This window comes from Bos indicus, chromosome 8, assembly GCF_029378745.1.
Source record: "Bos indicus isolate NIAB-ARS_2022 breed Sahiwal x Tharparkar chromosome 8, NIAB-ARS_B.indTharparkar_mat_pri_1.0, whole genome shotgun sequence".
In the NCBI taxonomy this organism is placed as follows: Eukaryota; Metazoa; Chordata; class Mammalia; order Artiodactyla; family Bovidae; genus Bos; species Bos indicus.
In genome coordinates this window covers 75,767,057-75,791,207 of record NC_091767.1, presented here as the reverse complement: position 1 = coordinate 75,791,207, position 24,151 = coordinate 75,767,057, and the positions used below count along the sequence as shown (strand labels likewise).

Here is a 24,151-nt window from a genome sequence, read left to right as displayed (position 1 = left end):
TCTGCTTTATTGACTATGCCAAGGCCTTTGACTGTGTGGATCACAATAAACTGTGGAAAATTCTGAAAGAGATGGGAATACCAGAGCACCTGACCTGCCTCTTGAGAAACATGTATGCATGTCAGGAAGCAACAGTTAGAACTGGACATGGAACAACAGACTTGTTCCAAATAGGAAAAGGAATACTTCAAGGCTATATATTGTCACCCTGCTTATTTAACTTATATGCAGAGTACATCATGAGAAACGCGGGGCTGGAAGAAGCCCAAGCTGGACTCAAGATTGCCGGGAGAAATATCAATAACCTCAGATATGCAGATGACACCACCCTTATGGCAGAAAGTGAATAAGAACTAAAGAGCCTCTTGATGAAAGTTAAAGTGGAGAGTGAAAAAGTTGGCTTAAAGCTCAACATTCAGAAAACGAAGATCATGGCATCTGGTCCCATCACTTCATGGCATATAGATGGAGAAACAGTGGTAACAGTGACAGACTTTATTTTGGGGGCTCCGAAATCACTGTAGATGGTGACTGCAGCCATGAAATTAAAAGACACTTACTCCTTAGAAGGAAAGTTATGACCAACCTAGACAGCATTTTAAAAAGCAGAGACATTACTTTGCCAACAAAGGTCCATCTAGTCAAGGCTATGTTTTTTCCAGTAGTCAGGTATGGACGTGAGAGTTAGACTATAAAGAAAGCTGAACACCGAGTAATTGATGCTTTTGAACTGTGGTGCTGGAGAAGACTCTTGAGAGTCCCTTGGACTGCAAGGAGATCTAACCAGTCCATCCTAAAGGAAATCAGTCCTGGGTGTTCATTGGAAGGACTGATGTTGAAGCTGAAACTCTAATACTTTGGCCACCTGATGCGAAGAGAAGACCCAAAGAAAAATATGGACTCATTTGAAAAGACCCTGATGCTGGGAAAGATTGAGGGCAGGAGGAGAAGGGGACGACAGAGGATGAGATGGTTGGATGGCATCACCGACTCAATGGACATGAGTTTGAGTAAACTCTGGGGCTTGGTAATGGACAGGGAGGCCTCGTGCGCTGCAGTCCATGGGGTCGCAAAGAGCTGGACACGACTGAGCGACAAAGAGAAGAGTTGAATCTTGTCAACTTCTTTTCTGAATCTATTATGATGTTGTCATATGGTTTTCCCCCTTTTTTCTGTTAATGTGAAAAAATATATTGATTGGGTTTTTAATGTTGAGCTAACTTTGTCTTATTGAAATAAACCTCACTTGGTCTGATATATTATTTTTTTAATGTATTGCTGGAACAGATTTGCTAATATTTTGTCAGATTTTTTTTTGCATTTATATTCATGAAGGATGTTGGCCTATCCTCTTTTCTTATAATAGTTTTGATTTTAATATCAGAATTATACTGATATCAAGTAAATTGGAACTTGTACCCTCCTGTTTGCTCTAAGACTTTGTATAAGATTGGTGTTATATTTATTCCTGACATATCTATTCATCAGTGAACCCATTTGGCCTAGAGTTTCTTTGTGGGAAGGTTTTAAATTATGAATTCAATTTCTTTAAGTAGATGTGGTCTTCATATTTTCCATTTCTTTTTGTGTTAAGGCAAACTGTTTTTTTCAATAAATTTGTCCATTCCATTTACATTGTTGAATTTATTGCCATAAAGTTGTTGATAATATCCATTTATTACCCTTTTTAATGTCTGTACAATCTGTAGTGATATCACATTTTTCATTTCTGTTATTGGCTATTGTGTTTTCTTTTTTTCTTGATGAGCCAAGCTTGCTAAGTTTTATCAATTTTATCAATCTTTTCAATGAACCAACTTCTGACTTCGTTAATTTTCTCTATCGTTTTTCTCATTATTTCTATGAAACAATAAGATAAATGAATAAATTAATAAAAGAAAGGGAATTGATGAAATAGATTTTGCTTCTGTTATTCTGGATTTAATTTCCTCATCTTTTTCTATTTTCTTAAGGTAGAAACTTAGAACATTGATTTTAAATCTTTTTTCTTTTCTGAAATAGGCATTTAAAACTACATGTTTTTAGTAAGTCCAACTTCAGCATGACCCCACAGTTTGTGATGTTTTATTTTCAGTGTTGTTGTTTAGTCGCTATGTCATGCGCAACGCTTTTGCAACCCCATGGTTGCAGCCTGCCAGGCTCCTCTGTCCATGGGATTTCCCAGGCAAGAATACTGGAGTGGGGTGCCATTTCCTTCTCCAGGGGATCTTCCCAACCCAGGGATCAAACCCACGTCTACTGCATTGGCAGGAGGATTCTTTACCAATGAGCCATCTGGGAAGCCCATCCAATTAAAAGGTTTTTTTAAATTTCCTTTGTATATTTTTTTTAATTTAGAAGTGCATTCGTCAATACCTAAATATTTGGGGATTTGCTATTTATGATTAATTTAATTTCATTTTGGTCAAACTATTCCTAGTATCCTGAGATTTTTTTCTGTCATGGATTGATGTTGAGTTTGAATTGAATGAAAACCTGTAAGGTATTAACATTTTGAAATGTATTGAGACTCACTGCACGTCCCAGTGTATGGTCTATTTTTTTTTTTTTTAACATTCTGCCATTCTTAGGTTCTATAAATGTTAATTAAGTCAAGTTGGTTAACAGATCTACATATTTCAGCTGAGCGAAAAGTGTTAAAATCTCCAGCTATCATTGTATCCTTTTATATTTCTCCGTTTAACTCTGGTCAGTTTTTGGTTGATGTATTTTGAAGTGCTATTAGTAGGTACATACACATTTGAGATTTCATTTCACTTCTTGAATTGATCTTTTATCATTATGAAATGTCCATATTTTTCTTTGGGAATACTCTTTGTCTTGGAGCCTACTTAGCTCTGATAATACTATAGTTATGCAGCTTTTTTATGCTTGCTACTTGCATGGTATGTTTCACCACACTTTTATTTTTCAAACTTTCTATGTCTTTACACTTAAACTATACTTCTTACAAGGAGCATAAAGTTGGGTCTTGCTTATTCCTCCCCCCCGCCCCCCCCAGCTTGATAATCTCTGCCTTTTAATTGAAAGTATTGGTGCGGTTGTCTTTACCATACTCTGCTTTGTTTTCTATTTTTCATCTACTTTTTCCTCTGTTCATCTTCTCCCGTCTTTTATGTTAGTTGAGGTTTTTAGTATTTCATTTTATTTTCTCTGTTGGATTTTTGGCTGTGCCTTTTTGTATCACTTTCTAGTGGTTGCTCTAACGTTTATAGTATATACCTCAAATCGATCATAGTCTATTAAGAATAAATAACACACCACTTCATATTTAACAAAGTAATAACCTTCAGTTAGTTCAGTTCAGTCGCTCAGTCGTGTCCGACTCTTTGCGACCCCATGAATCACAGCACGCCAGGCCTCCCTGTCTATCACCAACTCCCGGAGTTCACTCAGACTCACGTCCATCGAGTCAGTGATGCCATCCAGCCATCTCATCCTCTGTCGTCCCCTTCTCCTCCTGCCCCCAATCCTTCCCAGCATCAGAGTCTTTCCAATGAGTCAACTCTTCGCATGAGGTGGCCAAAGTACTGGAGTTTCAGCTTTAGCATCATTCCTTCCAAAGAAATCCCAGGGCTGATCTCCTTCAGAATGGACTGGTTGGATCTCCTTGCAGTCCAAGGGACTCTCAAGAGTCTTCTCCAACACCACAGTTCAAAAGCATCAATTCTTCGGCGCTCAGCCTTCTTCACAGTCCAACTCTCACATCCATACATGACCACAGTAAAAATCATAGCCTTGACTAGACGGACCTTTTTTGGCAAACTAACATCTCTGCTTTTGAATATGCTATCTAGGTTGGACATAACTTTCCTTCCAAGGAGTAAGCATCTTTTAATTTCATGGCTGCAGTCACCATCTGCAGTGATTTTGGAGCCCAAAAAAATAAAGTCGGACACCGTTTCCACTGTTTCCCCATCTATTTCCCATGAAGTGATGGGACCGGATGCCATGATCTTCGTTTTCTGAATGTTGAGCTTTAAGCCAACTTTTTCACTCTCCACTTTCACTCTCATCAAGAGGCTTTTTAGTTCCTCTTCACTTTCTGCCATAAGGGTGGTGTCATCTGCATATCTGAGGTTATTGATATTATCACACCTTAATTCCATTTACCACCACAACCTCATCTTTGAGGTTGTTGCCACGTATTTTATTTCTATATACATTATAAGCTTTAGCTTACAGCGGTGTTATTTTTGTTTTAAACAGTCATATGCCTCTTAAGAAAATTAATAGAAGCCAAAAATATCTAGTATTTTATCTTTAGGCCCGTATTTACTATTACTAGTACTTTGGGGCCTTCCCACAGGCAGAGCTTCCATCAGGAGTCATTTTCCCTATGCTGAAAGAACTTCTTTTTTTTTTCTTGAAGATTTATTTGGTTGTGTCAGGTCTTAGTAGTTTCCATGCAGAGGTGGGAGAAGAGGGGATTCTTCCCCAACCAGAGATCAGACCCATGTCCCTTCCACTGCAAGGCAAAGTCTTAACCTCTGGACCACCAGGGAAGTCCTGCTTTCTGCACTTCTTGTAGTGAAGGTCTGCTGAAGACAAATTTTATCAGTTTTAGTTTATCTGAAAATGTATTTATAGAAAACTCTTCCTTTTGAGGGATATTTCTGTTGGACATAGAATTCTGGCTTGATGGTAATTTTCTTTCAGTGCATTAGCTATGATATTCCATTGTCTTCTGATTGCTTTTGTTTACAGTGGGAAGTCAGTCATGATCCTATTATTCCATTCTGTGCATTGTGTCATTTGTCTCTGGTTGCTTTCAAGATTTTATTTTTATCCTTGGCATTCAGTTTTTTGATTGTGAGCGACCTACCTTTGGTTTTCCTTGATTTATCCTGCTTTGGGCTCATTGAACCTCTGCTAATAATGTTTTCCACCAAATTTAAGAGATTTTTGACAATTATTTTTTTTAACTACTTTCCTTCTCCTTGTCTTCCTTCTGGGATTCCAGCTACTTGCAAGTTACAGATACAAATATGACATATTCCCACAGGTCACTAAGGCTCTTTATAGTTTCTAATCTTGTTTTTCTCTGTGTTTTGGATTGGATAATTTCAATTTTCCATCTTCACATTTACTATTAGGACTAGCCAATAAATTTTTCACTTCTGATATTTATTTTTCTATTGTTTCCATTTTGGAGGCTTAGATTCCCCATCCTTTAAGTCAATACTTTTTTTAGTTCATAAATGTATTTTAGCAACTGCTTTCAAGCCATTGCCTACTAATTCCAACATTGGATATCACTGGTATCACGGTACTCTCCTTTGGATCTCTCTCCCTGAGCCATGATCAAGAAATTGACCCAAGAACTTCCCTGGTAGTTCAGTGGCTAAGACTCCATGCTCCCAGTGCAGGAGGCCCAGGTTCCATCCCTGGTCAGGCACAAGGCAACTAAGAGTTCATGTGCCACAACTAAAGATCCTGCATGCCACAACCAAAAGAGGGCATATGCTGCAACTAAGGCCGAGTTCAGCCAAAAAACTGAATAAGTATTACTTAATTAATTATACATGTGAAAAAAGAGTTTAAAAAGAGAAGAAACTGACCCAAGGCAGAAAGCAAAGATAAACATGTAACTCATGTTTTGGTGTTCTCCTTCCCTTAGGATTGGGCGAGTACCGAAACCAGCTGCTTCACATATTGTGTCCAGGATTACGGGCTGTTCATAGTGGGATGGTGAGTCCAGTATGAAATGCTCCATCATGGCCACAATTTATTTCCTATGTCAAGGTCTTTAAAAGTTATGCATAGAGTGTGATGCATTTAAAAATTCGTTGTAGAAATGTGCTATTAAAAAAAAAAAAAACCTCTTAAAGTAAAAGGCTTTTGTAAAGGACAGAACCTTTTGTAATGTAAATATCGGCCCTGAATGGAAGCAACCAGTTGGAAAATATCTGAGGCCCTCTCCGATCAACGTTTGAGAAAGACTTACCAGAAGCAATGTAGAAGTTACTTTCAATAAAGCAGGTTATATCCTGCACAGGAGGAGCTAAGGAAAGACGATACCACCTTCTAAGGGAAATTGCCCTGCTTCACAGCTTTGGCTCCTTAGAAAGCCATAGGACCTTATCCTCCTTGATATAGCCTAGCATGAACAGGTAAGCTGGAGACAATCAGGTTTCTTCTCCAAGGGTTTGAATTGGGACCACAGAGAGAACTGGTGGAGGGATGTAGATACTGATGGAGACATTTTATGAGACAGAAGAGGCCAGAGTAGTCATGATGAGCTGAAAATACAGTAAGTAATGAGGGAGCTGAAACCGTAGAAAAGTTGACTGCTTGGGAAATGAAAACAGGGAATGAAATATAGTTGCTAAGAAAAGTAGAGAGGGGACTTCCCTGGTGGTCCAGTGGTTAAGAACCTGCTTTGCAATGCAGGGGATGCGGGTTCAATCCCTGGGCAGGGAACTAAGATCCCACATGTTTCACAGCAACTAAAGCCCATGTGCCCCAACTACGGAGACCTTGAGTGACAACGAAAGCTCCTGTGTGATACAACGAGGATTCCACATGCCTCAACTAAGACCCAGTGCAGGCAAATAAATAAATATTAAAAAGAAGAAGAAAAGTAGAGAAGCTATGAGAGACGTGGAGAAAGAAATTAGTACCAATATCTGTTTCAGAACAAAGAGGTTTCTGAGTCTAATTCTAGGCTATCTATGTATTTATAATATCTACCCACAAACCCCTAAATATACACCTTCCTCTTCACCCATCCCACCTTGTATTTGAGGTAACATAAGTGAGCCTCTATTCTTCGCCACTTACAGAGCTTAGCTAAAGGCACATGTATTGTGCCTTACAGTTTTCCAGGCTCATAAAGGGCAGAAGTTGGATAGGCTCAGGCTTTCCAGGCAGAGGGAACAGAATCGTTAACAAAGATGCAGGGACCTGGATCCAAGTGTCTGTCCAGGGATTAGCAGATTTGTCTTATCCATTTGTATTCCAATTTGTTCCAAAGCAATATTTGAGGCTGAATGTATGACACAAGGAAAAAATAAGTAACTGAGAAAATGGATGTCTGATAGGAATTGGAATAGGAAAAGAAGGTTAATATCAGGAGTAGGGTCCCTAAAAAAATTAACAGAATTGGGTGCTTTGACTAAAACAAAGGAGTCATGAGTTGCTTCTTCTGCAGGCCTACAAGGAAAAGTTAGCGTTCAGAGTATTGCAGTACACACCTTTCCATCAGACTTCCAGGGTGGCGCTAGTGATAAAGAACCTCCCTGCCAATGCAGGAGAGGTAAGAGATGTGGGTTCAATCCCTGGGTTACGAAGATCCCCTGGAAGAGGGCTTGGCAACTCACTCCAGTATTCTTGCCTGGAGAATCCCACAAGAAACCTGGCAGGCTACAGTCCATAGGGTCACAAAGAGTTGGACATAACTGAAGCGACTTAGCATGTATGCACACACCTTTCCATCAGTCATTATTTACTCACCCACTAATTCATTCAGTCATTATTTATTCATCCAGTATTTATTAAGCATCTACTATGTACCAGATGCTAGGATGGCAGCTAAAGAAGAATGAAAGTTGAGTTGGTCCCACTCCAGGGGTTCTCAAATCTAGGAACTGAGCTAAATGGAAGACATAAACACACTACATAAACCAGAATCCAGAGACGCTTTAAACAGGACAAAGTATTGTGAGACACAAAGCAGTGAAACCAGTTTGATCAACAGCCGTGTTCTTTGCTCACTTCTTCCATACCACTCAGTCTCAGCAATTGGGAAAATTGAATACTCCACACCGATTTCTAGCTGGCAGAAAACAATTTCATATGGCTTGTTCACAGCTGGAGCCAGAGAACCAAAATTATTCTTCAGCATCTGCTTGCTGGCTGCAAAGCCTAGGGATAAGCACAAGACACCTCTGCTATTATTATTCGACTACCTGGCAAGTACTGAGTTCGGTAAATGAGGTGAGGGGTGGGGGATGGGGGTGGAGACCAAGCTCTGGCCTCAAATGCTCCCAGCTGTTCTGTAATCTGATAATTGTGCATGAAAAACCTCAGACCATAACTCCGAAAATGGCATGACTATAATCATAACAAAATGGAATAACCACTGGCAAAATTTATTTTCTAGTTATCACTTCCAGAAGGAATTCTGTAACACTACTAGGGAAAGCGAAGAGAAAATTCTTTCAACTTCCTGTCACTAAGCCTCTGAATTATCCTCATCTACATCCATCCCTTCCTCCTTTCTCCTTTTCTGTTACAAAGTGGTCCACCTCTTGGCCACAACTGACCCACTTCCATCTCCTCAGACACTTGGTTCTAGTCTTCATTTTATCTCTTTCATCTTCAACTTCTCTCTGTTTCTGCCAGGCAAATGCCTTACCTTAGCATTTAACATATTCAAGCCTTAACTTCATCTGAAAAAAAAGAAATCCTGTCTACATGGTCTTTATGCCTTCTTCGCTCAATTCAGTCTGCTTTTTATCTCTAAAATTGTTTCCAAGATCTTCACTGACTTCCTAATTATCAAATCCAATGCTGTGTCTAGTTCTTCTCTTCATTAGCAGATGCATCATGACTGACCACATAACCAATAAACACTCTCCTCCCCAGAAGAACATTATTCTTCCTTATTCTCTGGTCAGTTCTTATCCTACATGTTGGACCTTTGTCCAAACCTTGAATCATGGTGTTCCTTCTAGAAATCTTCCCTGATTCTCCCAGAATCAGTGTTAGGATCGCCAACCACAGGCTTCCACTGTACCCAACGCTACTTCCTCAACTGCACCCCATAGTTCATTTAACAATCATTCGTCAAGAGCTTCTAATGCAATGGCCACTGTGTTAGGAGCTGAGAATACAGCTGTGAGGAAAAACATCCACAGGCCTTGCTCTCAAGGCCTCACAGTCTAATGGGAGAGACATACACTAATAAAATAATTACACAAACAAGTGAATAATTACACCCTGGGATGCATGCTTTAGAACAGAAGATCACGGACAATGAAACTATAAACATAGAGAAAACTTCATTCTCTTCATTAACAAGGTACAGGCCGTTAAAGTGGTTGTGGGGGCTGCTGTTTGGACCGGAGTCTTGTGAGTGAGTGCAGCGGTGAGGGAGAGAGGGCACGGAGAATGTTCCACAGAGAAGGGACAACAAAGAACCGAAATACAGCAATGACTGGGACACAGTGGTACAAGTGAAGGCTTAGACACCCAAGCAGGCCTCAGCCCATATAGGCACCTGAGGGTTTTTGTTTGTTTGTTTGTTTGTTTTACCTGACGGGTTTTTAAAAAATTGGTCCCTCTTTGGGACTTCCCTCATGGTCCAGTGGCTAAGACTCCAAGCTCCCAATGCAGGGGGCCAGGGTTCAATCCCTGGTCAAGGAACTAGATCCCACATGCTGCAACTAAGACCCAGAGCAGCAAAATAAATAATAATAATAATAAATAAGATAAACAATTGGTTCCTCTCCTAAAAGAAGTAGGAAGTCACTGAAGGGTTTTGAGTGTGGGATGACATAATCAGGTTGACAGTTCAAAAAGATCCCTTGGTATGGCACAGAGAATGGATTGGAAGGGACCTGGGTGGATGAGGGGAGTACCCGTGACAAAGCCTGACAAAGCTTTTACAGCTGTCGAGGTGAGAGATGACGGTAGACAGGGCTAACGGGGTGGCTGTGAAGAGGAACAAAGTGATCTGATTCAAGAGATTTAGGAAGTAAAGGGGCAAAATCTCAGATCGAGAGCTTGAAGAAGAGATGAGGATGAGAGTGTAAGGATGTGAGGAAGCAAGGATGACACTGAGAAGGGTCACAAGAGGGAGGAGCTTACTTAGGACAAAGAGAAGTGTATCAACTTGCCTTCGATTCTGCTCACCTCCTCCTGTCCTTTCTTCTGTGGATCCCAGGCCTAGTCATCAGACTCAAAATCTCTGAATCATCTAAGACTGTCTTCTGGCCTTGCAACTCTTGCCCACTTACCCCTACCCTCATTACACCTCATCAAGATCAGTATTTCTAAAAGTATTGTCCCAGAGGGGCTTTTGAAGAGATCACACGAAGTGATCCAAAACGGCAAGACTTTTCTTTGGTTGCTACAGGGAAATGATGCAAAATTCCAGACTTTTGATTTTTTTTTTTTATGGTAACTGAGTTATAAAAGAGTACTAAAACTTGTTAGTCATAAACTAAAATTAGCCTTTAACTGGAGTTCACAGAAGACTCTAATTCAGTTCTCTGCTGAGGAGTCTGGCTGCCAGGCAATGTTTGGCAACGATGCAAAATTCCTCTTGCATATACACATGCAGCCAGTTGGAATTCTCGAAATTTTCAGGAAGGACACTCTGTTATTGGGGTATTACCAGTGATGTTTTGAGCTGGTCCTGGTTTATGGTGCCTGACGTTCATGAATTTTAATTACAAATTATGATTCATGGAGCTTCATCATGATCAATTTAATATGCCATGGTTATTTGATTAACCCTCTGGAATAGAGGGGAACATGTCTCTGACCGTATTTCCTGCCACTTTCCTCCTCCCTTCCTTGCTGATCCAGAACATGTGTGAGCAAGCTCCCATCTCAGGAACTTTACACTTACTATGCCCTCTGTCAGGAATGCCTTCCCCCCAGAATATCACACAGTTAATTCCTTCACTGCCTTCAGGTCTTTCTCAAATGTCACCTCTATAAGCCACTGCTTCCCCCTGTCTCCCTCGCCAAACCACTATGTTGAAACCATAATATCCTGGTTCCCTGAACTTCCTATTCCTTTCCCTGCCTTATTTTTCTTTAGGACACCCATCATCATCTGACAAACAATATACTTTACTTATTTGTTTATAGACAATTTATCTCCAACTAAAAGATAAGCTCCCTGAGAGCAGGGATTTGTGTTTGTTTTGTTTGTTGCTGTATCACCAATGGGCTTCCCTGGTGGCTCAGTGGTAAAGAACCCGCCTGCCAATGCAGGAGACACAGGTTCAATCCCTGGGTTGGGAAGATCCCCTGAAAAAGGAACCCCCTGAAATGGCAACCCATTCCAGTATTCTTGCCTGGGAAATCCATGCACAGAGAAGCCTGATAGACTATAGTCCATGGGGTTCCAAAAGAACCCGACACAATTTAGTGACTAAACAACAACAAATATCATCAATACCTAGAACATTACCTGGCATAGAGTGGGTGCTCAATAAATAATTGTTGAATGAGAATATTTATATCATCAGCATTTTTGTCCTCAATTTCCAACACCCAGCTCTTAAAGCATGGGTATATATATTTCAAATCTGAACCATTCACAGCATTACTACCAAAGCAGATATAAATATAAACCCAGAAAATTGTGCTTCTACAGTCACAGTTCCTTGTTATCACTCCCCACCAGTCTCCTCATCCAAGGCTCACCCTTTTCTATCCTTCAAACTCACCCAGATCAAAATTTCCAAACAACAATTGGAAGCATTCAGAATTCATATTCCACCCATTTTCAGGATTTAATATATGCCAGGGATTGTGCTAGGTTCAGGGGAATCAACAATGAATGAGACAGACATGATCCTTGACATCAGAGTTTACAGTATAGTGGGGATATCACTACATCCTGCCTCCAGAAAGGGACCTTAACCCTTGATAGGAGAATATGCTGGGCAAACTGAGATGTGATGTATGAACAGGAGATTAAGGAGAGATTTGGGGCAGGTTGGCTTGGGGCAGGTGGCAGAAGACAGAAAAGACTGTACCAAGCAATCAGAGGAAATAGCAGTGTCAAAGGCTTAGAGGAGAACAACAGCGTGGATGTCATTTTCCAGGAAGTAAGGGCAGTTCAGGTGTGGTGGAACTGAGGAATCTTCACAGAGCAACGATGAGATCTGAAGTCAGGTGGGTAGCAAAGGTTAGACCTGCCAAGGCCTTCTAGGCCATACAAAGACATTGGACTTTGGGGACTTTATTCTGAGAGCAAGAGGGAGTCAATAGAAGACTTGATCACTGACACAAACAAAGGAGTTTAAATTCTTCTCCGTCCCCTGACAAATCCAATCCTGACCTTCCCTCTCCACTGCAGGCCTCCAAGTCATAGCTACCTCCTTCCTGAAGCATCTCTGCTGCTCCAACCTGCATACCTCTCTTCCTTTCAACCCCAGGGATTGCATCCTCCCTTATCTTTATATGCCTTTGTTCTGTCTCCCCCACAGGCCTGAGTTTCCAGAGGACAGGGACTTCTCAAGTTTCTCTAGGTTGTCTCACACCCAATTCACAACTGACCTAGGCTATAAGCCTCATGGGGACAAAAGAGTGATGAATATAACCTAGCACAACCCAGCTCTGCTCACATCCCACACAAGTATATTTATCCTGTTCTAAAACAACCCTTCCTTCCAAAGCAGCAGCACTGATGTGTGCAAGGCCGGTTGACCCACGTTTCTGTCTCCTGTTTGCTGTCACCTCTCTCCACTCTCAGTTTACCTAAAACCTCTAATATCTCCCCTAATGGACTGGAGAAACTGATTCCCAAGCTTGTTCAAACCCCTAGAAAAATCCAATCTGTAGTTGACAGAAGCAGATTAGTAATTACTTGGGGCTAGGAAGTTGGGGAGAATGGACTGGGATGAGGTACAAGGAAACTTTAGAGAGTAGAGGAAGTGTGTTATATCTTTATTGTGGTAGTGGTTCACAACTGTATAGCTTTGTAAAATCTGTCAACATATACAACTAAAATGGTCCATTTTGTTGTATGTGAACCAGTCCTCAGCAATGCCAAATTTAAAATAAACTGCATGTAAATTAAGAGTCAGTAGCCCCAAGGACAGTACGAGCTTCAAAACACAGTTCAACCCTGACATAAAACTAGGGCAAGGCCATACAGGAAAAGCAGCCTTTCCATGGTTGCAGAGATATAAGAATGGTGAGCACACCTGCTATGGAAGTCCAAGTGAAAGAAGCAAAGGAGACCAGGCAAGTAATATGGAAGGGTGCGTGCTCAGTCGCTTAGACATGTCTGACTCTGCCGCTCCATGGACTGTAGCCTGCCAGGCTCCTCCATCCATGGAATTATCTGGGCAAGAATACTGGAACAGGTTGCCATTTCCTACTCCAGGGGATATTCCCGACCCAGCAATCAAACCTGAGTTTCCTGCATCTCCTGCATTTGCAGGCAGATTCTTTACCACTATGCCACCTGGGAAACCCAATATAGAGGAAGCCAGACCCAAATATGTAAAGTCATAAACAGCATGCACACAGATACGGTCTCCAAATCTCAGAATACCTAGGCCTGAGATATTATTTAAGAATAAATAAATAGGAGCCCTGCCTCACAAAGCAAGAAACTGCATATTAATTGTAAGATGATAATTCGTAAAGTGAAAGTGAAGTGAAAGTCGCTCAGTCCTGTCTGACTCTTTGCAACTCCATGGACTATGTATAGAGTCCATTAAATTCTCCAGGCCAGAATACTGCAGTGAGTAGCCTTTCCCTTCTCCAGGGGATCTTCCCAACCTAGGGTCAAACCCAGGTCTCCTGCATTGCAGGTGGATTCTTTACTGACTGAGCTATCAGGAAAGCCCGATAATTCGTAAAGAGTTTGGAAAAGAGTGATCCTTGAAGAACTGAGTGGCTTTGTCACAGAGAGCTCCTCAAGAAGCTGGGCCTTACTTCTCCACCCAGGGTGAGCTGGGTGAGTTAAGAAGGGTGACTCTTAGGTTTCCTGTGAGAAGAGATGACATCTGTCCAGGTGGCAACAAGGGCAGTCTGGATGGGCCAGTTTGGAGTGTGCAGTGTGTGAAAGGAGATAGGAAAAGAGCTTCTTTCCTCTTTGTCTGAGTGCTCTCTCCTCACAAGTCTCCCAACACAGAAGACCTGAAGCATACCACCCCATATAATCTGTGTCTCCTGTACAGGTCTCCTGCACTTCTGTGAGCTCCCAAAGGCCTGTGTCTCCACCTAGCCCAGCACTGGGCACTCAGCAAAGGATGGGAAAAACAAATTCTTTGGGACAAGACTGTGAGGACAATGAACATATTGGTAAGAGAGAGGGTGGGGGCTTAAGGAGGATGGGCTGGTCAGGATGGGTCATGGAGTGAGGGAATGGAATGGTGAAAGGAGGACAAGTGAAAGAGTGGTAGGAAACAGCAGTTCGGGGCAGTGTGGGAGAGGACGCTAGGATTAGAGGGAGAGAGCAGGACGGGGTCAGAGGTCACTGGGAACACAGGCCAGGAGTCAGGGAGAAAGTCAACAGGGAAAGGAAGATGAAGCGTCAGTAGCAGAGGTATGATCGGTGGTCACTGGCAGCGAAGGTCAGAGGTCATCAAGACAGAGCAGGTCGAGGTGTGTTACCTGCTTACGAGGAGGCGGCGGTTGTTTGTGGGGCATCTTTGAAGAAGCGGGAAGCATCTCAACACTTGGAGCACCTACAAAACGCTCCTCTGCCTGAGGACAAGAAGTTTGTCCGTCCCCTCAATAATGCACAGAAAATCCAGATTCTCTTTCACTTCAATTCCCAGTCTCAGGGGTTCTTTGGGGACAGCCGATGTTGTGGGTCCTCCGCGCCCTTGCAGAAGGGAATCGTCTCCTCCCTCGACGCGGTTACCCAGCAACTAACCAGCAGCCAAGGCGCAGGCGCCTCTGATGCCCCCTCCCGGCTCGAGGGGAAGGCGGGGCTGGGCGCTCGGGGAACCACCGGCTCCATTAGGCCCCGCCCCCTCAGGCAAGACGACCAGCGGCCGCGCCACTAGAACTCCTGCATGCGGGAGGGGCTCGGTCTCCAGACACCGCCTCCTCATGAATAATGCAGGATTCAGGCGGTGTCCCGGACCCGGAAGTGGAGTTGCCGAGTCACCGCAGTGGCTGAGCTGCTGACAGGAGGCGGCGGCGGAGGAGGAGGCGAGGCAAGACCTGCGGCTTTGCCCGGCCACTGACGCTGTAGCGCTAGGCAAGCCGACCGAGCCACGCCGGCCTCAGCCCGCTTGCAGATCTCCTGCCCTGCGCCTAACCCTCCATCTGCCCGACTGGTCCGGGGAGGCCTAGTCTGCACCACCCACCCGGCACCTGGGGCCGCCGCCCCGCGCGGTCCCCGTCGGCGTCCCCGGCCGCGCCCGGCCCCCGGCCCGCTCGCCCGCCGGCACCATGATGGAGGAGATCGACCGGTTCCAGGTGCCCACCGCGCACTCGGAGATGCAGCCGCTGGTGAGGGGGCGGGCGGCGGGCTGGCCAGGGCCGGGAGGGGGCGCTGCCGGAGGGGGAGGGAGGGAGTCAAGCCTTGGGGACTGTGCGGACGCCTCGGATGGGGTAGAGAGCCAAGAAAACACATCGCTGGGGGAGGGGGACTTGTAGGACGAGAAAACCGTGGGAGAACATGTGGGATGACAGCAAAGGGGCCTGTAAGGGCGGAGAGCACTGTCAGCGGAGGCAGGCCGAGGGAGCTACGCGGAGCGCCGTCGGATGGAACCGAGCAGGGGCACAGTGGTGCACGTTAGTGGAGGCCCATAGCGGGGAAAGGAAGGGAACTGTCACGGGGCACCGCCGGCGGCAGGCTCAGGGGGCGAGGATGGGAGGTAGGGAGGCGTTTAGACCTAGAGGCCTGTGATGCTCAGAGCGGGGGAGGGGGCCAGGAGCAGTCAGCCTGAGGGACGCGAATAGGTTTGTAGAGGAGGAGGGGCCTGCCCGACAGTTCACTGGCAATGGGTGGGAACGCGGGGCCCGGGCCGAGGACCGGTAGGGGGACGGTGTCCATGCAGGCCCCGGGAATTTGGTTCTTCTCCGGACGACAGTGCACGCAATCTAGGCTGGGGATGCAGGAGCCGGGAAGAAGAGAGCACGGCGGCGAGATGGAGAATCCGGGGCTCAGATGAGAGAGCTCGGAACCTGCGGGAGAGGGGGCGGGGCCGCACAGGAGCCGCCTGTGCCCACCGGTTCGGAAGAGCCCGGAGCATCCTAGGCCTACGTGCTGGGAGTCCTTGCTGGGCTCCGATCCTGCCCGCGGTCCGGGAGTCAGGGAAGAATGATGTCATCGCTGCCGGCGCGGAGGGGATGGAAGGGGGAGGGCCGTGCACGGAGGCTGGCCTGGGAGAGACCATTCCCACTGGCGTCGGCTCCCGGTGTATACCTGCCTGGCTTGTACATTTGCCCGGGGAGACACGCTGAGGCCTAGAGGCGGCGTCTCTCCCACTGGTATAGGGAGAGGGAGAAGGAGGGGAGTGCCTCGGCTCTGTTCGCTTTGCTTTTCCTTCTTTCCCACTTGGAGTCCGGGTGGGAGCTGGAAGGAGGCAAGGCAGGCCGATAATCTGAAGGTGTGGGTGCGGTATTCTCTGAGCTCAGCTGGAGCTGAACAGAGCTCTCCAAGTCTTGAAGCTCTGGGGTTCCTAACCCTCTCCCCTCTGTGTTAAGTGAAGGCGAGGAACAGATTCTGCCTTTGCCCCCCACCCCGACCCCCCTACCCCGGCCCTGGCTGACAGATGTGCTTTGTGGCATTCTGAGCAAGTAATGTGTCCATTACAGCAGCCAAGACAGACCTTGACAGGGACCCATGACCTACTCTAAGCCACACCTTTTGGAGATGGTAGAGAGAATCATTAGAGGCCACCTGGCAGGAGATGTGTCGTTTTGTCCTCCTTTCCTGATGACTTAGTTCTAGGAGCCCAAACAGAGAAGTTCTACAGAAGTGTACAATATTAAACAGGGGAAAGAGATGCTGATGGACTTTTTCCCTAGCCTGATGCCATTATTGGATTGTTTGAGGGCTAGAAAATCCTGGTAAGAAGTCTGTCCCATAAACCTGAAGAACTTCAGGCTGGGCTAAGAGAATGTTCCTTTCTGGATTATCCTTCCAGCCAACCTAGCTTGTCAAGCTAGACTGCCCTTCCAGTTCTTATCTAAGCAAAAATCAAAAGGAGGGCAGATGAAGGAGCAGAGGAAGAGATCTAAGGCATCAGAAGAGAGCAATGAATTGGTTCTTGCCTCCTATCTGGGGTTCCTAAGATGGGAGGCAATAGCTGTTATCCAGGAAGCGGGGAGAAGGAAGGGGTCCCCAGGCTCCCCAGTTGTCCCTGATGCCTCTGTTATTGAATGAACTTATCAACGATGGTTTGTTTGAGTGAGTAGTGGCCTCAAAAGACTTCTGAACTACTTCTGGTCTTTGTGGCTCCAGAGTAGAAGTGCTTCTGGCAAGGAGGCAGTTATCAGAAAAGCTCTGACTGACTTCAGACTCTTTTCTTTAAGGCTAAAGGAGCACTTCTCCGCAAGAGGATACTTTGTTGAGGCTGAATCTTATGGAAACAGCAATATAGTCATCCCCCATTTAGGGGTCATAGCCATTGCCCTGCATGTCTCTACCTCCCCATCTCTGTTCCCACGTCAAAGTTGAGGATTCCTAGAACTCCTTGAGCTTCCCAGGTGGCACTAGTGGTATAGAACCTGTCTGCCAATCCAGACGTGGGTTTGATCCCTGGAGAAGGGCATGGCAACCCACTTCAGTGTTCTTACCTGAAGAACCTCCATGAACAGAGGAGCCTGATGGGCTACAGTCCATGCGGTTGCAAAGAGTCAGACACAACTGAAGCGACTTAGTACGCATGCACACACTCACAGAACTCCTTAAGTGCTCTTTGTGCTATTGAGACCAATAGAATCTTGTGTGGAGTTTCCCCAAGAGTCTTCATTTCAGGGCGTAAGGAATAAAGGTGGCATACTGCAGAAGAGCAGAGCAGAGTAGCTCTTTAGGGGTGTTTGGGTAGACCATGAAAACCAGGGTCTAAGACTCAGCTGTGACCTAGTTCATTTTTTGCCATTATTTATTGAGACCTCTAGGAAATCTGTCTTCTTTGGACTCAGTTTTCCTATTTATGAAGTGAAGACAAACTATTTCTTTGAATAATACTTCCTTGTTCTTCCAAAGAATATCATAGTGTCCTGATGTCATTGTTCCAGCAAATTTATTCACCAAATACTTGGTGAGCACCAGCTCTATTCCAGGTACTGCGCTAAGTACTAGGGACACAGTGGTTAGCAATACAGAATATAGCCCTGACTTCTGGAGTTCACAGTTCCACAGAAGTTACTGTTCATGCTCACCCCCGTCAGGGTGAGGCCCTCTGAAGGCAGAGTGGGGGCTATCTCCTTAAATCCTGAGGGAAACAGGGCAATACTGGTGTCAGTATCATTGCCCCTTCAGGACCAAGCTGTATTTACTGATAGTAGCCTGTCACATAGGGTTGATCAACAAATAACCCTATCCCACCCTAGAGTGGCTGGAAGAATCCAGGGGCCATTCCTTACTTGGAAAGATGAACTCTAGATGGAAAACATCTTTTTTAGTTTACTTGAAAGAGAAAATTTCACTTGAATAGGAGACCTAGGGGAGTGGCAAGAGCTGGGAGAAAAAGCACAGCCCGCAGATCTGGATGTTTCCAAGGTGCTAATTTAAGCATTTGTTCTCTGTGGGAGGAAGAGGAAGAGGTCCCTGTTCTGTTGTTGGTGCTGCTGTTGCCACAGCTGCAGGAGCCTCCTGTCCCGGGTGGGAATTTGCCTGAAGGGAGTCCCCTCCCTCCTTTCCTCATCACACCAGTTGTTTAATTGGCATGGCTGGGTCTCTGCAGCTGAACCAGGGCTGGGCCCAGCCCTGAGAGCTCTGCAAGCTCTCTTTCTGTCTCTTTATGAAAGGAAGGAGAGCTCCTCTTGGAGACTTAGTCCCTGGGTTCCTCTCCTGCTATGTCTATCTCCTAGATACTCCTGAGTGTTTCTGAGTACAGTTTTTCCCCAAGAAACTGACAGGGACAGGCACACCCTGTATGTCAGTTCTGTGGCCAAGCCACACGCTGCAGTGATCTAGAGAGGCCCCAGCTATCCACAGTTCACTGTTGAGCAGGTGGGTTGAATTTTGGCTATTGTTTGTATCAGCAGCAGGGATAGGCTCTCTGGCCCTATTGTCTGTCTGCTGGGCTGGTTGGTACAACCTCACAGTTTATATGTCTTCTCTTTGACTGTAATTGGAAAGGAAGAGATTTAGTGCAAAAAAAAAAAAAAAAATGGGGGGGGGTGGGTGGCATATGACACCAGGTGGGATCTCTGTGCACTTGAGAGAAATATTAGTCTAGCCTCATTGAAACCCAGGTTATCCATGAACACATTTGTTTAGTTCATGAGCATATGCTCAGTTCCAGGTACTTTACAGATAAAGACAAGTAAGATCTCTCTAGCGGGTGCCCAGGAGAAGGCTGGGCTCAAATGGCTACAGGAAGGTTTTAGCTACTTGTTAGGAAAGGGTGGAGATCAATGGAGGGCATTCCTGGGAAAGAGGGATACCTCCCAGGGGGAATGCTGAGGTTCTGACCCTTTGACCACATGAGATTGGAAAAGAGTTTCAAACTCCTCCTGACTCCTGGCACTCAGGGGTGGGGATAGTCAGGACATTAATTTAATGGGTGGGCCACAGCAGCTCCTGAAAGTGGCAGAGGGAACATTGTAAAGCTAGCAAGAAGCCACTATGGAAAATCGACATACATATATTCTGTGGTTGGAGCACCTTAGGTCACCTCCTTATATCCATAGGAAGATGACTCTTCACTTTAAGGGTGGATTCTCCTGGTGGTCCATGTAGCTCATGACCCAGTACATTTCTCAGTCTCTGAAAGAGGCATACCCTTCTCTCTCTTCCTATATTGCTAAGTGAGGATCAGGTTTGCTCAGACCTCCAGCTCCTCCCTTATTGCTCATCTCCTCAGTCAACAAACACTGCTGCTGCTGCTGCTAAGTTGCTTCAGTCGTGTCTGACTCGGTGCAGCCCCATAGACGGAAGCCCACAAGGCTCCCCTATCCCTGGGATTCTCCAGGCAAGAACACTAGAGTGGGTTGCCATTTCCTTCTCCAATGCATGAAAATGAAAAGTGAAAGTGAAGACACTCAGTCGTGTCCCACTCTTAGCGACCCCATGAACTGCAGCCTACCAGGCTCCTCCATCCATGGGATTTTCCAGGCAAGAGTACTGGAGTGGGTTGCCATTGCCTTCTCTGCAACAAACACTAACAACCTGCTTTCTGCTAAATGTTGTGCTGGGCTCAGTAGCACACCCTTTTGCTCCAGAGATGGATATACACAGTCAAGACAGATCGAGGCACTCGGGGTAATGAGCCCTGTAAGAAGTAAGAACCAGGTCCACCAAGGCCTCTCGTCTAGTGGTCAGAGAAGGCTTCACAGAGGAGACACTGCTGAATGGGCTCTTAGAAGAGGACAAGAAACTTGTCAATGTTGGCATATTTGTCAATATGAGGAGGTAAGGACAAGAGTTCCAGGTAAAGAGCATAAAGGAAGGATCAAAAGGATGCATTTGAATAATTGAAGGCTTATAGTTAAGGAAATAACATGACCAAATTTGAATTTAGGACTGTCACTCCAGCAGTGGTTGAGAGACTGGAAAAGGTGATATTGGAGGTTGGGAAACTGATATTGAAGGTGGGTACAATAATAATCTGGGCTTCCCTGGTGGCTCAGACAGTAAAGAATCTACCTGCAATGCAGGAGATCGAGGTTCAATCCCTGGATTGGGAGGATCCCCTGGAGAAGGGAATGGCTACCCACTCCAGTATTCTCACCAGGATAATTCCATGGACAGAGGAGCCTGGTGGGCTGCAGTCCATAGGGTTGCAAAGAGTCAGATACAACTGAGTGACTAACACACACAATAATAATCTAGGCAAGAAATGATTAATGCCTGCACTAAAGCAGGAGAGGAAGGAACATATATACAGATACAGTACCTATTTGCAGGTAGCGTGGAGAGGTGGCGAGTCAAGGATGACTCCCAAGTTTCTGGCATGGATATCTGGATGGCAAAGAGGTACCATCACCGCCCAGGGAAATTTGAAGGGTCTGTGTACCTCTTGGCTTCAGGAACTGCTTGTATGGGGGAAGACTGCTTTGTTTTTCCCTCTGCTTTGCTGCTGAAGCTGCAGTCTTGGGGTGATGGGGGGACCCAGGAGTCCTGAAAAACTGAAGAGCAGAGTGACACTGGCCCCACAGCCTCAAAAGGATATGGAGAAATGCACTCATCTGCCAGTGAATGCTTTCCCTCTGTAACCTGCTTTGATAGATCCAAGTGAATTGGTGGCAGTGAGGAGCCATGGTAGATTTTTTTCTTCCCAGCAGCACTTTGATAAAGGAAAAATAAAATTCTCTGTTGGTTGTGAGAGTGTTTGATGTTGCAGTTTCTGGCCTTGCCTTGCCTTCTACCATCATTCTGGTCAAACCTCTGGTTTTCTGACTGATTGGTTCACTGATTTCTTCTAGAATAGTTGTATGAGTTATTGCTTCACTTGCAAGAGTCAAAATGGAAAGGAACATATATACAGATGTTCCTTGGCTGTCACAACCTTCCTTCTCTGAGACCAGCCTGGAAAGCTGTGCCTGGTTGTAGGAGCAGCGCCCAGGCTGCTGTCTTCCAGGCAGGGTAGCAGGCTTCTGGGTTCAGATCAGTCCAGGGTGAGCTGGCTTCTCAAAACATCCTACTGTAGCCTCTGCAGATGGGCATGTGGCACCAGGAGGTTACCTGGCTCCATGGTGGCTGGGAGACAAGCTGAGTCATTTCCAACCCCCAGCTGCCTGCTGCCATCAACTGACTGTGGCTCAGAGTGAGCAGAGCCTCACTTGAACATGATCAGCTTCAGGGACCCTCCACCCTCTTTGAGAGGCCAGATGGAGCCTTTTGTCTGGAAAGGGGACATGGGAGACTCAGCTGCCTCTTCTTTTTTAAAATATTTATTTTTTTAGGCTGTGCTGGGTCTTTAGATGCAGCACATGGGATCTTTAGTTATGGTGTGGGAACTCTTAGTTGTGGTATGTGGGATCTAGATCCCTGACCAAGGGTAGAACCTGGGATCCCTGCATTGGGAGCACAGAGTCTCAGCCACTGGACCACCAGGGAAGTCCTGAGACTCAGCATCTTGGCTTAGCTGCTTCCTGTCTTCCAGCAGAACCCAGAAGAACTGGTGCAGGAAGCCCCAGAGGAGGCAGGAAACAGAGAATCAGGCTTAGGGCTAATACCCAGAGGTGCTGGTTGAAGGAAGCAAGAGGTGTGGCTCAGCAGACTCTCAAGTCATTGTTTCCTAAGGAGACTCTGGTGGGAATCTGGCCGTCTGGGCGGGAGAAAGGAAGGAAGGAAGGAGGCAGAGCTGGGAGCAGCTCTGGATCTGGCTTGGTTTTGCAGTTCAGAAACTGGCACATGACCCAGAGGCCTCACCCTGGAGCAGCAGAGTGAGCTCCTGGCTTTTGGGAGGGACTCTGGAGTGGGGAAGTTGTCTAGGAAGAAGGTCCAGAGGGTCTGGCCTGAGGAATGGGTAGGTGGGGGCCATAGAAGATCCCTCTACACTTTACATTCTTAGGAACCAGTTCAAGCAAATATATACTAGTGTTTGTTGTTATTCAGAAATGTCAAATTGAGGATCAGATGGCTGTGTCTCTTGAGGGTGAATTTTAAGTTTCTATAATGATAATAATGTATGTGAGTGTCTATACAAGTAAGAGGGGACTAATGGCCATAAAGGGGACTTCCCAGGTGGTTTAGTGGTAAAGAATCCTCTTGCCAATGAAGGAGACCTGGGTTCCAGCCCTGGGTCAGGAAGATCCCCTAGAGGAGGAAATGGCAACCCACTCCAGCATTCTTGCCTGGAAAATTCCATGGACAGAAGAGTCTGGTGGGCTGCAGTCCCTGGGGCCACAAAGAGTCAGACACGACTGAGCGACTACACACACACACACACACAGTGGGTATAAAGAGTGCTCTCTGGATGACCTTTCTAGCCCTGAGAATATTAAGTATGACAAGAGGCTACACCCAGGCACAAATGAGCCCAGCTACTGTGGTTCCTGGCCTGGTTTTCCCTGTTTTCATCACCAGACTCTTGGCTGTCATAACCAGAGTCCACCCCATCTATCTATTTGGGACAGTACCTGAAGGGGTACTTTAACTAAGATTGATTGAATTAATTGCACCCAAACTGTGGTGTGAGAACCATATATATTTTATAATGTAGTTAACTTAAACATAATTATGTATAAACTATAAATGATTTATAGTTCCCATATTAATTTCCAGTTTTATCCTTACAAAGGAATTAGTGAAGCTCTCAGGCAAGCCTGGCTTAGACCAGCATTTCCTATAGTACATTCTTAGGAATATTGGTCCTTTGAGGTACTTTATGGGGGGATAAAAGAGTCTATAGACAAATTCCTTTGGGAACCTATACACTCTATCCTATCACAATGTTTGCTAGCATTTTAAAGACTCTGAGAAGCCCTGCAATAAAGAACCCTTTCCAGCTTTGTTTAACCCAGTGTTTCTCAAGCTTATGTAACTATGGAACTTTTTCCTTGTTATATCTATTAACATCTTACAGAACCGTTGTGTTTTGTGGAATATTCTTAGGGAAACTCTGACTTAGAAATTAGTCTTGTGACTTCCCTAGCAGTCCAGTGGCTAAGACTCTGTGCTCTCAACGCAGGGGACCCAGGTTCAATCCCTGCAGGGAACTAGATCCCACATACCACAGCTAAGACCTGGCACAGAACAAATAAATAAATTAAATAAATAATTTTTTTAAAAAGAAATTAGTTTCTGTTTTGATCGAGTCTAGGCTTCTATTCTTCCAGGCTCTTCTGAGCCTGTTTTATAAGCCACACCATTCTGCCTCCTGCTAGTTTCTAATAGGATGTTGCTGCTTTATGTGAGGATCTGAATTTGTTGCAATCGGTAGGAAGTTCTTAGTGAACTTTGGTCAGGTATGGAAGCAAATATCAAATGCCTAGTTTTTTCTTAAGATAATGCTAAGGCGAGGGGGTGGGTGGGTTGCTTTCCTTCAAGTCCCTCTACTAAATGCTGCTTTGGTGAAACCAGCAAATTTTCACCATTAACTTTTCTTTTTCTGACAGCTTCACTGAGATATAATTCATATACTGTACACTTTACCCATTTAATATTTTACTTTTAACTGTGGTGTGACTGCCACATGCCTCAGTTCTGTTCACCCCTTATTCCAGTGCCCGCTGATTAGTCCCAGCTGCCTGGAGCATGTGTTAAGGTGAATTCTGAGACTAAGTCCTGGTTCAAAGAGAAACAGTGACCTGGTTGAGCTTTCACGTCTGCCATAGTCTTCAGTGGGGGACATCA

At 45.2% G+C, this 24,151-nt stretch overlaps 2 protein-coding genes across 8 annotated transcripts in view; one reads left to right on the top strand and one right to left on the bottom strand.

Annotated features, from left to right (window-relative positions):
* Positions 1-14,596, bottom strand: part of DNAI1 (dynein axonemal intermediate chain 1) — a 68,474-nt gene extending 53,878 nt beyond the window's left edge. Inside the window, exon 1 of one of the 2 annotated variants that reach the window (XM_070795010.1) lies at positions 14,335-14,596. In XM_070795010.1, coding sequence (XP_070651111.1) covers positions 14,335-14,391 — 57 coding nt within the window. In that variant the 5' untranslated portion in view covers positions 14,392-14,596. The remainder of the gene's footprint in view (positions 1-14,334) is intronic. The other variant, XM_019966443.2, reaches the window with a different exon arrangement.
* Positions 14,597-14,802: 206 nt separating this feature from the next.
* Positions 14,803-24,151, top strand: part of FAM219A (family with sequence similarity 219 member A) — a 61,485-nt gene continuing 52,136 nt past the window's right edge. The window contains exon 1 of one of the 6 annotated variants that reach the window (XM_019966438.2): positions 14,803-15,183. In XM_019966438.2, coding sequence (XP_019821997.1) covers positions 15,124-15,183 — 60 coding nt within the window. In that variant the 5' untranslated portion in view covers positions 14,803-15,123. The remainder of the gene's footprint in view (positions 15,184-24,151) is intronic. The other 5 variants (XM_070795016.1, XM_070795014.1, XM_019966437.2 and 2 more) reach the window with 5 other exon arrangements.